The 22,279-nt window shown below is 41.7% G+C and overlaps 1 protein-coding gene across 7 annotated transcripts in view; it reads left to right on the top strand.

The window, feature by feature from the left end:
• BBS9 (Bardet-Biedl syndrome 9) overlaps positions 1-22,279 on the top strand; it is a 487,370-nt gene that overhangs the window by 81,620 nt on the left and 383,471 nt on the right. For all 7 annotated transcript variants that reach the window (XM_050937932.1, XM_050937931.1, XM_050937937.1 and 4 more), the window contains 2 exons: positions 8,539-8,720; positions 18,193-18,272. In XM_050937932.1, the coding sequence (XP_050793889.1) occupies positions 8,539-8,720; positions 18,193-18,272 (262 nt within the window). The remainder of the gene's footprint in view (positions 1-8,538; positions 8,721-18,192; positions 18,273-22,279) is intronic.

The raw sequence follows: 22,279 nt of genomic DNA on the forward strand, positions 1-22,279 counted from the left end.
TATTTCAGTCATTTCTTAAAAGTAATATTACAGCATGAACTTGCTATAATGAAATCTTCTAGACAGGCCTAGGTAGTGTAGTGGGATGGTACGTTAGCCTTGATCATCTAAGTGAAGCTTTGAATCTAGAAACTATCTGAAGTTTTGGTAGTTTCATCCTAGTCTCTGCACCAGAAAATCACGATGTTTGACAGCAATGGCAATGTCTATTTTGGAGAGGCCTTGGGCTCGAATAAGGATATATTGCAGGCCAAGACTGTGGTGACTTATCATGATTTTTAAAAATACTAAACTTTTGAGTTCTGTATGTGAAACCAGTTTAAAAGTAGAATGGAAACTCTTTTATCATCACCTTACATTAACAGGATTGCCCCCACCCCGCCGGTTCCTTACATCTGCTCATCAATTGCTGGAAATGGGCCATTTCATTACCACTACAAACAGTTCCTTTTCTCTCCTGCTGATAATAGCTCACCTTAACTGACCACTGTCATAAACAGATAGCTAAGGGTTAATGTCTCTTTCACCTGAAGCACCTGACCAGAGGACCAATCAGGAAACCGGATTTTTTCAACTTTGGGTGGAGGGAATTGTGTGTCTGAGTCTTTTGTCTGCCTGCCTGCTTTCTCTGAGCTTTGGAGAAGTAGTTCTACTTTCTAATTTTCTGTTTCTAAGTGTAAGGACAAAGAGATCAGATAGTAAGTTCTATGGTTTCTTTTCTTTGGTATTTGCATGAATATAAGTGCTGGAGTGCTTTGATTTGTATTCTTTTTGAATAAGGCTGTTTATTCAATATTCTTTTAAGCAATTGACCCTGTGTTGTATCATCTTAATACAGAGAGAACATTTGTATGTATTTTTCCTTTTTTTTTATATAAAGCTTTCTTTTAAGACCTGTTGAAGTTTTTCTTTACTTCAGGGAAATTGAGTCTGTACTCACCAGGGAATTGGTGGGAGGAAGACATCAAGGGGAGATCTGTGTGTTGGATTGCTAGCCTGATTTTGCATTCCCTCTGGGGGAATAGGAAAGTACTTTTTGTTTCCAGGATTGGGAACAGAGAGGGGGAGTCTCTCTGTGTAGTTTCACAGAGCTTGTGTCTGTGTATCTCTCCAGGAGCACCTGGAGGGGGGAAGGGAAAAAGGATTATTTCCCTTTGTTGTGAGACTCAAGGGATTTGGGTCTTGGGGTCCCAGGGAAGGTTTTTCAGGGGGACCAGAGTGCCCCAAAACACTCTAATTTTTTGGGTGGTGGCAGCAGGTACCAGGTCCAAGCTGGTAACTAAGCTTGGAGGTTTTCATGCTAACCCCCATATTTTGGACGCTAAGGTCCAAATGTGGGACTAAGGTTATGATATGGTGTAGCAGTGGTGGGATATAGACAGAATCCAGAAGCCAGTAGGAATATTATATTTTTCTTTTCTCTGCTAAGGGCTTTTTAGCAGAGAGAAACAGTTGGTTTTAAAAGGGAACCAGAGAGAATTTTTTTTTTCTGCTCTCTCTGGCAGTTTGTGGCTTGCATGTTAAGCGAGAAGCCCTTACCAGACTGTTAAGGGTCTTTTGTCATGCAATAGCCCTCCCATTAGGAGGCAAGTACCAGCACTTATATGCATGCAAATAAAGTGGTTTTTCTGGTTTCCTTTCATTGAACATTAGCTAGAGAGAGAAAAGGAAAAAAGCACTGTTGCTAGGCAGACTTCAGGAGGCAACAGAACCTGCAGTTCAGAAGATAAACACCGGAGGGCACCCCAACACAAGAAAACAGGAATCATGACTTCTAAGGCAAAAATTGAGGCCGAAGAGCAACTCAAAGAAGCTGAACACAGGCGAGAGATGGAGATGAAAGAAAAGGAAGAAAGCATGAAACTGGCAGCCTTCCAAAGAGAACAGGCAGCCCAAGAGGCAGCACACAAAAGAAAACTAGAAGAAGAAGAGGTGGCCTACTGAAGGAAACAAGCAGAAGAAGAGTTGGCCCACCGCCGAGAAATGGAAAAGCACCAAAAAGAAATGGAAAAACAACAAAAAGAGAATGAAGAGAAGGAAAAACAGAGAAAACATGAACTGGAGTTGGCAAAAGCTGGGCTGCATGTGCCAGCCAACCCTAACAACCCGGCGCCCATTATTGCTCCACAGCACAGGAAATTTCCCACCTACAAGGCAGGTGATGACACCGAGGCCTTCTTGGAAAATTTTGAAAGAGCCTGTCTTGGGTACAGCATTCCCGAAGACCAGTACATGGTAGAATTAAGGTCACAGCTCAGTGGACCTTTAGCAGAGGTGGCAGCTGAAATGCCTAAGCAGCAAATGAATGACTATAAACTTTTTCAAACCAAGGCCAGATACAGAATGGGGATAACCCCAGATCATGCCCGTCGGCGCTTCAGAACCCAAAAGTGGAAACCAGAGGTGTCATTTCCCAAACACGCCTACTACATTGCAAAAAACTATGAGGCCTGGATAACAGGAAACAACATTCAAACCTTGGAAGAACTGAACCTCCTCATACAAATGGAGCAGTTCTTGGATGGTGTTCCTGAAGACATCACACGGTACATACAAGATGGAAATCCCAAAGATATCGCTGAGGCGGGGGAGATTGGAGCCAAATGGATGGAACTGGCAGAAAGCAAGAAAGCTACTGTCAAGGGGAACGATTACCCCCGGGGGCACACAGACCATAAACCCTACAACCGAGGACAGCCAAAGACCCCACATACAACCCAAGTCAAGCCACAGACGCCCTACTCTTCCACCTCACCAGTCTCCAGTAACTCACTTCGGCCCAGTGACCCATCAGATGGAAGATGCTTTAAGTGTAATGAACTGGGACATATCAAGGCCAACTGTCCAAAGAACACCATGCGAGTGCAATTCATTACACCACCATCACACCAAAGATCCCCAGGCCCGGATGCCTCTCAAATACCCTTGGAGCGAAGGGAAAATTTGAGAGTGGGCGGAAAGAAGGGTACTGCGTGGAGAGACACGGGGGCACAAGTGTCAGCTATCCACCAATCCTTCGTTGACCCCAAATTCATCAACCCAAAGGCCAAAGTTACAATTTACCCCTTCATGTCACAAGCTGTAGACTTGCCTACAGCTCAACTGCCTGTCCAGTACAAAGGCTGGTCAGGAATTTGGACTTTTGCAGTCTATGACAATTATCCTATCCCCATGCTACTGGGGGAAGACTTGGCCAACCAGGTGAGACGGGCCAAGAGAGTGGGAATGGTTACACGTAGCCAAACCAGGCAAGCTTCCAGACCCATTCCTGTTCCTGAGCCGTCCACAGAGGCCCCGTCTGTGTTACCAGAGACCCAGACAGAGGTAGTGGACCCGGATTCCATGCCTACCACTGAAACAGCCACAGCATCTCCAGTCCCAGGCCCGGAACTGGAACAGCAACCAGCACCAGCGATTGCAACCCCATCTTCAAACTCAACGCCAGTGGGCGCCAGCAAGCCACAACTGGCAGAAGCAACAGACAGCCATACCCAAAAGGCTCAGCCAGAGCCTGAAATACCCTCAGGTGCACCAGCGGAGAGCGGTTCACCAGCAACGGAAACAACCCCATCACCTACATCGCTTCCAGAGGGACCAAGCCCAAGTCCACAGTCTGAGGAAGAACTGGTGACCCCAGCCTCAAGGGAACAGTTCCAGACTGAGCAGGAAGCGGATGACAGCCTTCAGAAAGCTTGGGCGGCGCCACGGAGCACCCCACCGCCTCTCAGCTCTTCTAATCGATCCCGGTTTGTTATAGACCAAGGACTTTTATACAAGGAAATTCTTTCTGGTGGACACCGGGAAGAATGGCAGCCGCAAAAACAGTTGGTGGTTCCAACTAAGTACCGGGGGAAGCTCTTAAGCTTAGCCCATGATCATCCCAGTGGCCATGCTGGGGTGAACAGAACCAAGGACCGGTTGGGGAAGTCCTTCCACTGGGAGGGGATGGGCAAGGACGTTGCCAAGTATGTCCAGTCTTGTGAGGTATGCCAAAGAGTGGGAAAGCCTCCAGACCAGGTCAAGGCCCCTCTCCAGCCACTCCCCATAATTGAGGTCCCATTTCAGCGAGTAGCTGTGGATATTCTGGGCCCTTTCCCAAAAAAGACGCCCAGAGGAAAGCAGTACGTACTGACTTTAGTGGACTTTGCTACCCGATGGCCGGAAGCAGTAGCTCTAGGCAACACCAGGGCTAACACTGTGTGCCTGGCCTTAACAGACATCTTTGCCAGGGTAGGTTGGCCCTGCGACATCCTTACAGATTCAGGGTCTAATTTCCTGGCAGGGACCATGGAAAAACTGTGGGAAACTCATGGGGTGAATCACTTGGTTGCCACCCCGTACCACCATCAAACCAATGGCCTGGTGGAAAGGTTCAATGGAACTTTGGGGGCCATGATACGAAAATTCATCAACGAATTCTCCAATAATTGGGACCTAGTGTTGCAGCAGTTGCTGTTTGCCTACAGGGCTGTACCACATCCCAGTTTAGGGTTTTCACCATTTGAACTTGTGTATGGTCACGAGGTTAAGGGGCCATTACAGTTGGTGAAGCAGCAATGGGAGGGGTTTACGCCTTCTCCAGGAACTAACATTCTGGACTTTGTAGGCAACCTACAAAGCACCCTCCGACACTCTTTAGCCCTTGCTAGAGAGAACCTAAAGGATGCTCAAGAAGAGCAAAAGGCCTGGTATGACAGACATGCCAGAGATCGGTCCTTCAAGGTAGGAGACCAGGTTATGGTCTTGAAGGCGCAACAGGCCCATAAGATGGAAGCATCATGGGAAGGGCCCTTCACGGTCCAAGAGCGCCTGGGAGCTGTAAACTACCTCATAGCATTTCCCAATTCCTCACTAAAGCCTAAAGTGTACCATGTTAATTCTCTCAAGCCTTTCTATTCCAGAGACTTACAGGTTTGTCAGTTTACAGTCCAGGGAGATGATGCTGAGTGGCCTGACGGTGTCTACTACGACGGGAAAAAAGACGGTGGCGTGGAAGAGGTGAACCTCTCAACCACCCTGGAACGTCTGCAGCGGCAACAAATCAAGGAGCTGTGCACTAGCTTCGCCCCATTGTTCTCAGCCACCCTAGGACGGACTGAACGGGCATACCACTCCATTGATACAGGTAATGCTCACCCAATCAGAACCCCACCCTACCGGGTGTCTCCTCATGCCCAAGCTGCTATAGAACGGGAGATCCAGAACATGCTACAGATGGGTATAATCCGCCCATCTACCAGTGCATGGGCATCTCCAGTGGTTCTGGTACCCAAACCAGATGGGGAAATACGCTTTTGCGTGGACTACCGTAAGCTAAATGCTGTAACTCGTCCGGACAACTATCCAATGCCACGCACTGATGAGCTATTGGAGAAGTTGGGACGTGCCCAGTTCATCTCTACAATAGACTTAACGAAGGGGTACTGGCAAGTACCGCTAGATGAACCTGCCAAGGAGAGGTCAGCATTCGTCACCCATGCGGGGGTGTATGAATTCAATGTCCTTCCTTTCGGCCTTCGAAATGCACCCGCCACCTTCCAGAGGCTGGTAGATGGTCTACTAGCTGGACTGGGAGAATTTGCAGTTGCCTACCTCGATGATGTGGCCATTTTTTCAGACTCCTGGCCCGAACACCTACTACACCTGGAAAAGGTCTTTGAGCGCATCAGGCAGGCAGGACTAACTGTTAAGGCCAAAAAGTGTCAAATAGGCCAAAACAGAGTGACTTACCTGGGGCACCAGGTGGGTCGAGGAACCATAAACCCCCTACAGGCCAAGGTGGATGCTATCCAAAAGTGGCCTGTCCCACGGTCCAAGAAGCAGGTCCAATCCTTCTTAGGCTTGGCCGGATACTACAGGCGATTTGTACCACATTACAGCCAAATCGCTGCCCCATTGACCGACCTGACCAAAAAGACCCAGCCAAATGCCGTTAAGTGGACTGATGAGTGTCAAAAGGCCTTTACCCAACTTAAGGCAACGCTCATGTCTGACCCTGTGCTCAGGGCCCCGGACTTTGACAAGCCATTCCTAGTAACCACAGATGCATCTGAGCGTGGTATAGGAGCAGTGCTCATGCAGGAAGCAACAGATCACAACTTCCATCCTGTCGTGTTTCTCAGCAAGAAACTGTCTGAGAGGGAAAGTCACTGGTCAGTCAGTGAAAAGGAATGCTATGCCATTGTGTACGCCCTGGAAAAGCTACGCCCATATGTTTGGGGACGGCGGTTCCAACTACAAACTGACCATGCTGCACTAAAGTGGCTTCATACTGCCAAGGGGAACAACAAGAAACTTCTTCGTTGGAGTTTAGCTCTCCAAGATTTTGATTTTGAAATTCAACACATCACAGGAGCTTCTAACAAAGTAGCTGATGCACTCTCCCGTGAGAGTTTCCCAGAATTCAGTAGTTAAAAAGTGTTCTTAAAATGTAGAAGTCTGTTAGTTATATACTTAGGAGTATATGTAAAGGTGTATGTGTTGTATTAATCTGTTTATTTTCAAGTTCTAGAAGGAAATCGCCGCCTGTGAGCTTCCCCACTGTCTGCAATTTGGGGGGCGTGTCATAAACAGATAGCTAAGGGTTAATGTCTCTTTCACCTGAAGCACCTGACCAGAGGACCAATCAGGAAACCGGATTTTTTCAACTTTGGGTGGAGGGAATTGTGTGTCTGAGTCTTTTGTCTGCCTGCCTGCTTTCTCTGAGCTTTGGAGAAGTAGTTCTACTTTCTAATTTTCTGTTTCTAAGTGTAAGGACAAAGAGATCAGATAGTAAGTTCTATGGTTTCTTTTCTTTGATATTTGCATGAATATAAGTGCTGGAGTGCTTTGATTTGTATTCTTTTTGAATAAGGCTGTTTATTCAATATTCTTTTAAGCAATTGACCCTGTGTTGTATCATCTTAATACAGAGAGAACATTTGTATGTATTTTTCCTTTTTTTATATATAAAGCTTTCTTTTAAGACCTGTTGAAGTTTTTCTTTACTTCAGGGAAATTGAGTCTGTACTCACCAGGGAATTGGTGGGAGGAAGACATCAAGGGGAGATCTGTGTGTTGGATTGCTAGCCTGATTTTGCATTCCCTCTGGGGGAATAGGAAAGTACTTTTTGTTTCCAGGATTGGGAACAGAGAGGGGGAGTCTCTCTGTGTAGTTTCACAGAGCTTGTGTCTGTGTATCTCTCCAGGAGCACCTGGAGGGGGGAAGGGAAAAAGGATTATTTCCCTTTGTTGTGAGACTCAAGGGATTTGGGTCTTGGGGTCCCAGGGAAGGTTTTTCAGGGGGACCAGAGTGCCCCAAAACACTCTAATTTTTTGGGTGGTGGCAGCAGGTACCAGGTCCAAGCTGGTAACTAAGCTTGGAGGTTTTCATGCTAACCCCCATATTTTGGACGCTAAGGTCCAAATGTGGGACTAAGGTTATGATAACCACTTTCCTTATAGTGTGTATGGTAACACCCATTGTTTCACGTTCTCTATGTGTGTGTATATATATATCTTTTTACTGTATTTTCCACTACATGCATCTGATGAAGTGGGCTGTAGCCCACAAAAGCTTATGCTCAAATACATTTGTTAGGTGCCACAAGTACTCCTGTTCTTTTTACTGTTTGTTTAGTACATGTTGAGAAAGTCCTCTTTCTACCTATAACAAATTTCAAGTTAAGCAGAATCGGTGGCAGCGTTCCTTTAATTACCAGTGACTTATTAAATACCTTTCAAAGATAGTTTATATGTATGGCACATAATTAGATGGAACAAAATACAGGCAAAATATTTTTTACATTAGTTGCAGAAAACAGTTCAAGTAGGCTGCTCTGGGAGTGTGTGTGTGTGTGGGGTAAAATGGGGCCTACCCACTGCCACTCTCCCAGTATTCACTGGACTTAGAACAGTGCAAGCGAGACCTCCTGGGGGGCACTAAGACCAATGTGTGGCATTTCCTTCCAAACGGCCAATTGACATTTGGGAAAGAAACTGCAGATAGGATCTTGCCAGAGACTGGCACTCTGAACAGTCTCTCCACTGATTGGCTGTTTGTGCCAACCTGTGTTGTTCCTTCTTTTCCTTAGTCTTTTTTCATTTAACTAATCCTCCTCCTAACCTAATTTCACTGAAAGGATTTAAATAAGTCAAAACCAAAACAAACATGATGTTTGCAACGATTGTATTATTTACTCTGTTTGATTGGTCTGTCCTTTTCCACTACCCTGTATTTAGTTTGTAAGCTCTTTAGATCAGGGACTTTATCGTACTGTATGTATGTATAGTGCCTAAAACAGGGGCAGTGGTGGCATTCTTGCTTGGTACCTGGGCAATGTCATAATAAACATGATTGTTTTTATTATTAATGTGAATATAACAAGTGTTTGTTTTTTGTTTGGTCAAGTGATCTTAAAGAAAGATTTGTTTAAAATATCATTATAGTGACAGACGGTTTGTTAGAAATAGTATCAGAAAATACCCCTATAGAGTTTTATAATTGCTGGTGTGATTCTTCTCCATTTTTTAATGAGCTTTTTATCTCTCTTTATGCAGAGATTTGAAAGGTGTTATAGTTACTCTGAGTGACAGTGGACACTTGCAGTGTTCCTACCTTGGTACCGATCCTTCTCTGTTCCAGGCTCCTAAGGTTGAATCTAGGGAAATAAACTACGAAGAACTTGACAGAGAAATGAAAGAGCTTCAGAAAATCATCAAGGAGTCCACAAAAACACAAGGTACATCCATTCTTCACATAGTTATATAGTACTTTTCAATACTCTGTCTTTGCTATACTTTGACCATACTTAACAGTGTGTAGGAAATGTAATATTAAAGGTATTCAGGTCAAAGCATTTCACTGTCTCTTAATTACAAATGTGCAAACAAAACCATAGACTGTGTGGCTCTTGGACACATAGGGTATTTGTTTTCATCCTGCCTGTTGGAACCTGTGGGAGGCCTATGTCAGATCTCAGAGCAAGCTTATTAGTGCTATACTTCAAAGAAAAAACTGACGGTGGGGTATAGTCTCCTATAAAAAGGCAAGAAAATTTCAGTAATTTCACAAATATAGGGTAGTGCACTTCTCAGGCTTCAGAAAGAACAAAAGTGTTGCCAGTTCTCTGTTTTTTATTAAACATGGTTTCTAGGATTGCATGAAATTAACAAAGAATGAATTGTGTTAAAGTCACATTTCTGTCACCTGTTTCAAAATCAGTAATACCTGAATATGGTAAAGGGGTTACCAAATGTGTTGTCCTGCATTAAAGAAGTGATAATTTCAAACTGTGGAATTTACGCACACAACTAATTACTTGACCAAATGTAGTATAACTTATGGCCCACCATTTGGAAACAGTTCCGTCCAAGATTATATTTTTAGTAGCTGAGTTTTTAAATGACTCAGTTATCTTGCCTAGAGAATCACAAGCATACAATTTTACTGGGAATTGTGAAAAAATGGTCTCAGCTAGACTTATGAAAGACATTATTTTAAATATCTTTCAGTGCCTGCCAGGGTCAGGTAAATGAATTCTTAAAAATACACTAAACGAATCATTCCTATTTTTTGTGAGAATACATAGTAAACAAGTAGCGAAATAAAAGAAATGCACAATCAGAAGCTAAGGAAAATAAGAGATGAAACCCTGGTACCTGCACATTACTGGATTCCTGAGGTTGCTACCGCAAGTTATAGATTCCAGAAATTGAATCTATGAGAACCTTAGAAAATTGTATTTAGTTTATGACCGTTACTGTTGTGATAATTTGATCATCTTCAACTTGTTCTGCTCTTCGAAAATTAATAAAACCAATAACCAGTTGTTTAAGCTGTTATGCTTTCAGAATTAAAATGCCTGATTTACCATGTTACATCCTCATAAGTGTCTGAACACAGGGAGATTTTCTTTTGTCAGGCTGCCAGTACCAAACCAAAGAAGGAAAGGAGGAAAAACAAAAATAAAACAAAAACCTTGTGAGTGTGTCATTGTAACTATATGAGTGATGGACAGATTTTTGTGTAACTTTCTTCAGTGCACATAGTTCCAAGAACATAAATAACCAAATCAAAAGAAGACGACGAGAGAACAAACCACACACCTACCTTTTATTCTTTTTCTAACATAAATGAATTAATAGTACACATATGAAACTTTTACAACTTGATAAATTTGCTGTGAATATTAGCTTTATTGTTTAATAAATTAAACCTAAATTTGAAAAACACTGGTTTTACATTTTCTCTGCAAGGTGTGAAGCTTCAGGTTCAAATCATGTCTCCTGAATTTTCACCTCCTTCTGGAGAAATGTGTTAGTGAGGTTTTGATCTCATTTTAGTTGCATGTAAAGCTTCTCAGAAAATCCCTGTTACAACAGAAATCTTTCACTTGGGGGCATATAAATGTCTTTTAAATTTGCATGTTATGGGTTACATTTAGTTTTTTTCTCATATCATTGAAAAAAGTCTTAAAATAACTGTTGTTCAGGGATAGTTGAGTACCAAAGATTCTGGAACATAGGCAGTCATTCAATTACTGTATACATAACCTTTAAACTAAAGTGAACCATTAACTTTTCTGACTCGTGGTTTCATGTGTGAGCAATGGTCTTGTGTTCTTTATTCCTTTAACTGTTATGTTATGTGATATCCATCTGGATGGTTCAGATGATTGAGAATAGCATCTTTCACATCTCAGCCACCAATTGAATTTAGCCCAGCTGCTAGTGACCAAAAGTTGATCTGACAGCTGCTTGATGTTCTGTGTGACGTGGACTTGATGGTCTCAGTCCAGTTCCTAGTGCACAGATGACCATATGATAAAATTTTCACCATCACAATGGGCACTAAGATTAATGTTGTTAGAAATCTTAGCAAAGAGAATTGAATAATCATAGTGAATGAACTGTGCTTTTATCTATACAAGTGGTCACTATAGGACATACTTGAGTTCTACTTTCAGAAGAGAGTTGGAAGACTTCTTCGGTGCTCTTTTCCTCGCCTAGATAAAGAAAGGACTTGAATGTGATATCTCCTATTGGCTCTAAAAAATGAACATGAAAATTGAATTGATGCTCCTTTCCCCACCAAAATCTTTTTCTCTAGACTATATTGTCAGTGAAGTGGATCAGGTGATCACATTTAATTTGGAGTACATTTGAAACGTTTATACACTCTAGATGTTAGTTTTTGCAGGATTGTGGAAGTATTGATAGATACCCCATATTTAAGGTTATATATATTTTTTTCCTGTTACGCGAAGGTTTCATTTTTTGTTATTTAGGAAGATATGCATCCTATTTTTTTTTAAATAGACTTACTATGAGGAAATAAAAGTAATTCTGAGAAAGATACAAGTAAATACTTTGAAGAGTTAGGAGTTAAAATTACTTTATAAAAAATTAGGGCTCTCACCACTTTAAAGTTGCTGCAATTTAAAATGCCTTCTTTTTACTCTTAAAACTTACTATGCATGTTAATCTGCTTACAGTTTCATACTGTACATTATTATTTATTACTACATCCCTTTTGTGCAAATGTTGGTACACAGGGCAGAAACTCGTCTGTTGCATTCCTCTCTGTCATTTGCTGCTTCTTCCATCTGCTCTGTGGTGTCGTGATTAGATTATTTTGCCCTCCCTGCTAAAAGTTCTTCTTAAGGTTTCTTTTGGGCATTCTCACTTCCTCACATCAGTTGGTTTCCACTTGACAGCTTCATTTGAGAGTCTGTGTGTTGGGATCTTGAGTGCATGCCCCAAATATGTCCAGTGCTTCCTTCTGATTCTGGTGGAAATGAGCTTATGGTTGGTGATTTCATGGATCTCTCCATTGGTAATGAAGTCTTTCCAACCAATTCCCAGAATCTTTCCTAGGCACTTATTTTTGAAGGTGTCTAGTTTTCTGTCTTATGTTTTGGTAGATCTCCAGCTTTTGCAGCCACATGTTAGCACTGAGGTTATGTTTGAATTGAAAATTCTCTTTTGTTCTGATGTTATATGTCTTTGATTTCTGTACACTATTAAGTTTAAAAAATGCAGTGGGTGTCTTGATGTCATTTCCTTTCTGAGATCTCCATTGGCCAATATGGTGCTGAACTATTCTACATTCTTGATATGTTTGGCTTCTAATGTGACTTAGACTGCTGTCCCTGGGGATGCTCCACTTTAAGTGTCGGTGCATCCTGGTGCCGTCGATTGGAGATTTATGGTAGCAGTGTCCATGTGGGTCGCACATGCGCAGTAGGTGTCTTGCAGTGCTGTTGGTGCCGCATCTACCGTGTGCACGACCTGAGCCCTCCAGTTTCTTCTCAACTATCCTCGGCTGAAGACAGAGCTCAGGGGCAGTGTTCGTTACTCTCGCCAGACCTTTAAAAAAGATAGACGCTTAAATAATTAGTTAATCTTTTACAAGTTATAGTTAGTGTTAGTGATAGTTTTAAGGGAAAAAAAAAGTTTACTTTCCCAGTTTACCCTCCCTGCTCCGGGGTCAGTTAACCGTCAGAGATACCTGGCTCCCCAATCTTTAAACGATTGCGGCTTTGCCGCAAAGTAATGCCCTTTTCGGATGGATACTCTTTATGTGTCTGATGTCTTGGGGAGATGCATATCCTGCAAAAATGTACCCATTGAAGTAATCTGAACACAAGAGCCTAATGTGACCAAGATCTCTGCTTGAAAATGATACTGATGGAGAAACCTCCCCAACTAGACCAGTGGACCTCCTTTCCAGGCTCTCCGCCCACCGCCACAGAGACAGGAAACATGTCGCCTTCTAACATACCGAGGAAGAGTGCACAGACATCTCCTCAGAAAGCATTGTGGAAAAATAGGCAGTCTCCTGCCAGTTTGCTACTGCTGATGCTGACACATGCTTGGTGGAGCGCCTATGAAACTCCGGGCTTCGACAAGTCCCGAGTGAAGGAAATGGTGTTGAGGCACAGATGTCAACATGCCTCCTGCACAGCACCGAATTCACCCATAAGGGACCAGTGCCAAGCATCTCTTTAGGCATCATTTGTCCACCCCAGCACCGATATTGCAGTTGGCGCTGGCTGCGAAAACCATGTCGGCACTGATGGCCCTGTCAACACTGGTTCCCCACTTGTGAAGTAACTCCCTTCTCTTCATGTGTCAGTATAATAATGCCTGCATCTGTAATTTTCACTCCATGCATCTGAAGAAGTGGGTTTTTTACCCATGAAAGCTTATGCCCAAATAAATCTGTTAGTCTTTAAGGTGCCACCAGATTCCTTGTTGTTTTTGCTAGGATACATGGCAACCACAACGTTCATGAGATAACATGCAAGAGTACATACGCACTGCCTACGGAGCTGGCTGAGCTCGGTATACATACCCAGAAAGCACAGCCTGCACAAACAACTTACAGTACCATCCCCTGTCCTGGACTCTCTCTCCATTGATGGACAAGACCAGAAAATATATGCATGGGTATATCGTTCCAACAGGAACCCCCCTCAATAGTAATCCTGACAGGCCTCGCTGATAGGTTGGGGCTCCCATATGCACCTGTGCATAGTTCAAGGCAAATGGTTTCCTGCGGAGACTCAGTTACACAAGAAATCTACTAGAACTATGTGTAGTCCGCGACACCTGCAGACACTTCCTACCATAAGAATGAATCCATTCGCATCATGACCGACAACATTGACTGCATGTTTTACATCAGTCGACAAGGGGGCGCTCCATCTTACTTGCTGTGCACTGAAGCCATGAAACTGTGGAACTGGTGCATATACAACATTAAACATTTTGGCTTCTTACCTTCCCAGCTGTCAGAACCTGATGGCGGACATGCTAACCAAGTACTTCTCTCGAGACCACAAATGGGAAATGAATGGAAGAGTTTTGCTCTCTATTTTTAGCCGGTGGGGAACTCTCATCATTGACTTGTTCGCATCCCCAACAAACAGCAAATGTGCAGTGTTCTACTTGAGAGTGGGGATTGGACCCCATTCACTGGGGGATGCCTTTCTCATCACATGGGATGCACAACTCACGGACACTTTCCCACAGATTCCAATGATATCACGTGTGATACTCAAGATACGAACAGACAAGGCCAAGGTTATCCTCATAATCCCTACATGGCCCAGATAAGCATGGTACCCTCACCTGATGCTGATGGTGATATGCGCCCCCTTGAGCTCTCCCGCATTGTCTGGATCTGCTGTTTCAGAACAACGGTCTCACTCTTCACCCAAATCCGGAGAAATTCCACCTACAGTCATGGCTCCTACATGGTTCCATCATGGCAAAGTAGCCTGCTTGGAATAAGTTAAATGCGTGTTATTAAACAGCAGGAAAGTGCCACACATAATACTTACCTTCAAAAATAGAAGAGATTCTCCTCCTGGTATCAAGAAAAACTTGACGTCCTCCACAGCGCTACTACCATTATTATTATTTAACTATGATTATTATATACTTACTATTATTGATTTTAATAAAAAGTCTTTTACTACATCTAACTCAGTGTGAGCTTCCTGTCATACTTCCAAGGGTCCTTTGTAAATTCTGTGGAGCCTGATTCATGACAAGAACTTTTATCTTCTGATCAAACAGATTGGCGGCCTAAGACCCATATTACTTAATATTAAAGATTAATATTATTAATAAAATAAGATAAAATTAATACATTAAATTCCCATATTATACAAATGAATATTATTAGTACACCCTAAATCAGGCTACAGGGACCATTATGATCGTCTAGTCTGCACAATGCAGGTCACAGAATCTCAGCCACCCACTCCTCTATCAAACCCCTAACCTATGTCTGAGCTATTGAAGTCCTCAACTTGTGATTTAAAGACTTCAAGGTGCAGAGGATCCTCCAACAAGTGACCCTTGCCCCATGCTGCAGAGAAAGGCAAAAAAACCCCAGGGCCTCTGCCAGTCTGCCCTGGAGAAAATTCCTTCTCAACCCCAAATATGGCGATCAGCTAAACTAAAGAGGAGACGGTTACTCACCTTGTGCAGTAACTGAGGTTCTTTGAGATGTGTCCCCCTGTGGGTGCTATACTACCTGCCCTCCTTCCCTCCATTACAGAGTTCACAATTTGGACTCTGTGGTAGAGAAGAACTGGAGGGCTCAGGTCGTGTGTGCTAAACGCGGCACCAACGGCACCATGAGACGCCTACTGCAAACGTGTGACCCGTGCAGACGCTGCTACCATAAATCTCGGATCGACAGTGCCAGGACACACTGACCCTGAAGTGGAGCCGAGCACTCACAGGGACACACATCTCGAAGAACCTCAGTTACTGCCCGAGTTGAGTAACTTTCTCTTATTGCTTGATATCTGTCTTTCAAGGATGTTGTTTTAGCATAACTAATTTTGAACCCTCTGTGTGGCCTGTTTTTGCCAGGTTGTTTGTCTTTACTTGTAACTTTTTGAGGGTGTCACTCAGTACTACAATATTGTCAGCAAAGTCTGTCTTCTAGACATTTGCCATCTTTCCACCTTATACCAGTTATTATGTTGTTAATACTATATACTTCTTCATTACCCAGTCTGTGGCAATCCTACACAACAGCAATGATAATAGGCAGCACTGTTTCACGCCAGTGTCCATGTTGAAATATTTTGTTATCCGATTGTTCACCGTTACAGGCACTTGGCATTTCTGTACATGTCCTTGATGATGTTGATGACTTTAGCTGGAGTCCTGTAGGACTGAATGCAGCCTATTATTCTCCTCAAAGCTTTGTGTCCATTGCCTCTGTCAATCTGTGCAGTACCACACTGCAAAAGGCTTTTCCTACAACAAAGGGTTATGTGACTCCTCCAGTTGTTAGTAAAATCACCCTTTTTGATATTCTGACAATGATTCCATGTTTCAACTGATCAGAAGGGGGTCTCTTTTTCCAAGACTTCATTGCACAGCGCTGTCAATTTCGTTAAGGTGGTGGTATCAAATGCTTTTAGCGTCTCTGTTCTGATTTGATCATCACTTGTCTCTTTGTTACTTTTCAGCTTCTTGATTGTGGACTGTACTCCTGACACCTTTCTAGACTAAAGTTAATGTGAAGGTGCTCAGATTTGCATATTTCATTGAAGTCTGGTGCTAAAATGGGGCTGGATCTATTAGAGATTTCTTTGAAATGCTCTTCCCATGTACTTTACATTTCTGTCTCAGTTGTAAGCACTTTTTCGTCTTTCCTTTTTATTGGCCCATTTCCTATTCTGAAATTTCCACACTGGGTTATAATTGCTTTGTAAATGGTTCTGTGACTTCCTATCGTAGCAGCAGCTTCAGACTCAACTGCTAGGTCTTCAACCTCTCTTCATTTATCTTTCCCTGCATCACTTTTCACTGCTTTCTTCTTTCTTGTACTCCTTCTTTGCCTTTTTCCAGTATTTCGTTGGTCATATATTATGTCATTACACCCCATATTCTTTATGGAAATATGGTTATGATATGGATATGCCGTAACTGCGATATATTTCATGCAAGATGGGTATTTTAAGGTATCACTGGAAAGGTTATAATTTACTAAATGTGATTATCCAATGTGTATGCATGTATCTAAAGTTAGGAATATTGACTATGTAACAATTAAAACTGGGTGTGAAATGCCCCCCCAAACAACAGGCCATGAGCCTTAATGAACCGTTAGGAAGAAACAATAAGACTGTGAAGGCGTCCTGGCATGTAGCTGTGATACTACCAGGTCAGGTGGTCCTGTCACCTGGCACTAACATCATTTTGGACTTCTAGTAATTTTCTACTAAAAGGAGGGGGAGGTCAAGACTGCGAAACAAAAGATTCCTGCCTTATGTGAATCATATGTAAGGCAGGGGAATAAGGAAAACAGGATTTTTCTCTATTGCCTTCCTGCCCAAGAAGAAAGAGTGCTGAAAGTACCTGAAGAGACAAAGGAACGGAGTGGTGGGAAGGGCAAAGGCTGAGTCCAGATCAAGACAGGAGTCTAGTCTGTAAAGAGAAATAACTGGAACTCTAAGCTACAGAAACTCTGCAACTTGCCTAAAACAACAGTTAGGGTGAGAAATTATTTCTTGGAACCAGTCTCCTTAAGATCTTAAGCTTTGTATACATTTTTTGTTTTATTTGCTTGGTAATCTGCTTTGTTCTGTTTGCTATCCCTTGTAATCACTTAAAATCTTCCATTTATAGTTAATAAACTTCTTTTTGTTTGTTACTGAACCCAGTTTGGGCAGTTTCTAACTGGGGAGGAGGGGAAGAAGTTGTGCATATCTTCCTCCACATTGAGGGAGGGGGTAAATTTATGAACTTACGTTGTATAGATTTCTCTACAGCTCAAGACAATTTTATTTTGTGTGTACTTTCCAGAGGAGAGCTGCACTTGAGTGCTGAGTGATTTCCTAGCTGAGTCTTCTCATAGAGAGCTGTTTGCAGACTCTGATTCTACAGCTGGTGCGTCCCTCTGTGTGTGTGTGTGTGTGTGTGCGCGTGTGCGTGCTGCCAGAGGCCGGAGAGCCTAATTCAGTAAAACAGGGAGAAGGAGCCCAGGCTAGTGGAGCCTGCAGGCTCAGTGAAATCCCAGTATATCAGGTGGCATTTCAGAAGCAGGGTCCAACCCATCACAGATACACTAGCAATGTATGTGATGAAACAAATATTTTAAGTCTTTACTGTCTTTTTATAATCCTTGATGATTGGAGTTAAGGTGGTTGTTGAAATATCTGTTATGAGATGTATCTAAACCATTTGCCATCCATGAAAATAAGGCAATCTAGTAAAGAGATCCAAGATTAAATAAATAGATACTGATGTGAATGCTAGAAAACAGGAAGGTTTGCTTGGTGGTACATTCAGACAGTCCATGAATACATTTTTTTTTTACAGACTTTTTTTCCTCTTACCTCAAAATAACAGAATATTTTCCTGTGAACTGCAAGCATTATTGTTAGTGAACTGGAACATCCAGCTTTCTGAGCAGTACTGTCAGGGCAGTCTTGTGGACTTCAAACACGTCACCTTTATAGATTTCTACTTGATTGGGAAGAAGTGCACTTGGGATGTCTCTGAAGTCTACATTTTTGCCGATGAGCTTTTTCCTGCAGGTTCTACTTTGGGAACATTTAATTAAAAAACAAAAGTGCACTTTGTTTTGTGCCATTCACTGTAGAAATTGCTTTTGGGAATATAACTGCGCACAATCTATTAAAGTAAGGTTGGTTGTCTTTTCTTTTCTTCTGGCAGATATTTTGCCCAAATCTGAAAAAGATTACGATGATTTGAGAATCACGGCAGAAGTTTCACCTGACTTGGATGTAGTATCTGTAAGTAAATTTATAAATAGGAAAGTCTTACAAAACCAGTTTTATTCTCTGTTACGTCTCTGAAACAGCAATTTATGTTAGTGGTCTTACGTTATTGCAATAATGAATGAGAAGAGAATTTGACCCATAGAATGATTTGTATGACTTCAGCTCACATATTTGGGGAATGCCCAGTAATACAAATACAGACAAGGAAATTATCTTACGCTCAGACATTAAAAATAAATTGGTAATATTACAATATTAATAATAATAGTGATTTAGATATTCCTAGCACTGTACAGATATTAATCCTCACAATCCTCCATATGAGATAGATGGGTGAGTGCTGCTGCTAGTTTACGGATGGGAAAACTGGGAAAGGAATGTACAGTATAAATTGTTGTAGCCAAGTGAGTTCAACTGCTTACTAATTTTTGAAAAAATAAACAATGTTGCAAACTATATAAAAATGACAATATTAATCTATTTGCAACTTTTGACAGAATGTTGTAAAAACTTGTATTTTGTCCTATGTTATGAAACTAAACAGATCATAACCAAGGTCACTTTATGACCCACTTGATATTTACTTTGTGCTGTACAAAGACTCCCAGTGGAAGTTTAATACAGTTGCAGAGAAACCACACAAGGGAGCAGTTTGGCATCTAGTTTTGGTCTTCATTTATATCACATGACCAAAACTAAACCTGTAAAGCTAGGGCAGAGACCATAGTCTTGCACTTTAAAATGTGGTTCTACTCTGACAAGTTACTACAAAATATAAATAGATAATGCCATATTCAATAAATCTGAGTTCTGTATGAATTTAGTCTGGTTAGTAGCTATCACATCTTTTTATTACTGCAGTTAGCGCTGCAAGAACAGCACAGCTAGGGGGGAGAGAGAGATGGATCCTATTCTGGCTTCCACAACATCTACAGAATTAACTATATTTCAGTTGCCAAATTCTTTCTTCTATTACACCATGATCTTCAGTGAGCTCCATTGTTCACAGATATAAATGATGGCAAAATGGGAAGACTGTGAGGCTACACAGATGTAACTTAGGGCAGAATTGGATCTGCAGAATCTTTATTGCAGGTGATAATGCATTAGCTAGAGAGTTCACAAATTTTAGTCAGTTTTACTTATAAAATAAGCACATTTGATCCAGAGGTTACTGAGAGGAAATAAACATGAAAACCCAAATTGTCCTTTTATATTAATTACCTACTTTTCACATGCGTTGAGTACCTGCAGCTCCCACTGACTTCAGTGGAAGCCACAGGTGCTCACACTTCCAGCCCCCCACCCCCCCCGGCCAAAAAAAAAAAGTCATCAGGCCATACAACTATGCACTTTTCAGGGTGGGAAATACTAGTCCTACCAGAATAATTCCAAATCATCTTCATTTACAGATGGGAATTTGCTGACCCATGAGAAGCTTTTTAAAGCTCACAAATTAATTAGTAGGCTCCGTAGACATAGTCTAAATATATGTGAAGCAATATTTGGACCGTCTTGTGTAACAGACCAATCCAGATCTAGAAGGTGTGGTGAGGGGCTTGGAAATCCACATGTGTTCCAAAGTTATTACAAATCTGCCTTTTCAAATCCCAGGAGCAGGGATATTTCTCTGAGTGCCTTCTGTTTCCATAATGCCACCAGCCAGGAAAGGATGTCAGGAGTGAGTCTAGATGGGATGTATGTGTAAATGCATAGTTGGTAGATGCTGGTGCTCTTTTAAAAATGAACAGTATATTACCCTGGCTAGAATGTTGGTGATGTCACTGTGAACACTAGGCAGCTGGCCACTCACCTTAGCTGAAAGATGACGACCCCTTGGGACTGTGGACTGTTGGTAGGTGCAATAGCTGAACACCTCCCTGTGTTGAACATTAGGTACAGCAGGAAAATCATCATGCTGCTGCACAACTAGTAAGCTAGTACTTTACCCTTCCCCCAGCACGATAGAGTACCAAATGTGTCCTCAGATGACTGCAGGCTTTGAATCTAATTAATATCACACTTAGACATCTATGACAAACTGCTACATCCAGCTACAGAATAAGATATGGTGTCTCAACCCATTTAAGCATAAACCAGATAGGAAACCTGTCTTAGATCACGTTTATAATATAGTGACAACTGAAGGTATACAACATGACAGCCAACATCTTAGTAATTTTTTGTTACTTTGTAGTTAACAAAAATACGAAGTTCTTTCCTGCCTTTTCAGTTATATTAGGTTATTGTATTTCTGCCTTTACAGCCTTCTCATGAGAATTCATGAGTCCAGGTGCAAAGTCTTCTTGCTTTCCTTTTACTGTGATGATGACATTGCAATCAACTAAAGATATTCTTCTTGTTATAAGTCTAAAAAGAAAAGTGATTAAATAAATATGATTTGCTGCAGACAAGAGGGCATGTACAATTTTGAAAGGCTGTCTTTGTAATAGCAAGTTGAACAGCATTTCAAGTTGCTTGTGTTCACTATGCACTGGTTACTTTGGGTTGCATTCTTTTTGTAGGTTTGCTTGAATTGATACTTTTTTATGCCGAAGTGCAGATGGTAAGACTCATGGATAGGCTTTGAGGAATGGTATTTATGTGAAGAAATTGAATATGTGCATTTGTCAACAAGCCTTTTTGGCTGTAGAGGGATTGATTACGCAGGGTCTGCACTAATGTATATGGATCCTTATTGAATAAAATAGTACTGGTAACTTTTATCTGCATTCCCACAGATATGAATGAGGCATTGAAGAATGTTGCCAAATATAGCTATTCACTTATTTTCTATAATTAAGGGGGGGGGGAAACAGATCCACTTTTTGGCTTGGAAAGCATCCCAGTTTGTTTTTTACAAAACCCTAAAATATAGTTAAAACCACCTCAGATGCACGATATACTAATGTGTGTTAGCTTGTGTAACTGATCTTGTTGTATTTGATGCAAAGATGTCAATACATTGCACTTTGAGTAATAGTTTTAATTAAAACAACTGTTTCTTTCTATCTTAGCCTTTAGAAATTGGATGAAACTGAGCAAAGGAAAATGTTAAGATGAGTTTCTGGAATAATTTCCTAGTGGTGAGCTCTATTATAGTATGTTAGTAGTCTGAAGAGAAACTGTTAATGGTCTGAAGAGAAATAGTAGAAGCCCCATTACATGGATCATTTGAAACTATACTGCACAAAGCATTCACAAATATCTTGTAGGCAGTGATCCTGCTTTGGCAGAGAGATTGGCAAGATGGCCTCATGGACCTTTGCCATTCTAACTTCTGTGATGCTGCAGTGCAGTTTAACATATACAGAAGTAAATCAGTCATCTTGTATTGTTGTAGTGTTTCAGCCTACTGAAATCTCTTATGTTCAATTTTATTTTTTCCTATTAAAAATTTAATATATAAACCTCTCAGAACATGTATAATGCTGTGCCAAAACAGCTGTTAACTAGTCATTTCTGGGCTATGTGTTTCTGCAAAACTATGTTTACTGGGATTACTTGCTATTTGAAAAATATAAATGGAACTGCATTTTTAATACTTATAATTAGAGGTATAACTGTCATATTATTTATGAAAAATGTTTTATTAGATTATTAATATATGCTAAGCAACGTACTTTCTGTTTCTTTATATCTTAGCAGTTGTCCATAGGAAAGACATATTAGTGCAGAAAAGAGGACAGAGATCTGGCAGCCTGGTCTTGCCTTGTTGTGGTAATAGCCTTGCAGATTTGGGATTCCTTAGGTCAATAGAAAACTGTCATGTCGTTGCACTGATGCACGTAGCCTTATGGATGCAAACTGAGCTGCTTCAACCTTCTCCTGCAAAGAGAGCTGGGATATTGAGGATGGTCTTGGAGGCAGTTGTAGGTCTTAGGGTATGTCTGCACTACGGGATTATTCCGATTTTACATAAACCGGTTTTGTAAAACAGATTGTATAAAGTAGAGTGTACGCAGCCACACTAAGCACATTAATTCGGTGGTGTGCGTCCATGGTCCAAGGCTAGCGTC

The sequence above is a fragment of the Gopherus flavomarginatus genome, chromosome 2, assembly GCF_025201925.1.
Source record: "Gopherus flavomarginatus isolate rGopFla2 chromosome 2, rGopFla2.mat.asm, whole genome shotgun sequence".
In the NCBI taxonomy this organism is placed as follows: Eukaryota; Metazoa; Chordata; order Testudines; family Testudinidae; genus Gopherus; species Gopherus flavomarginatus.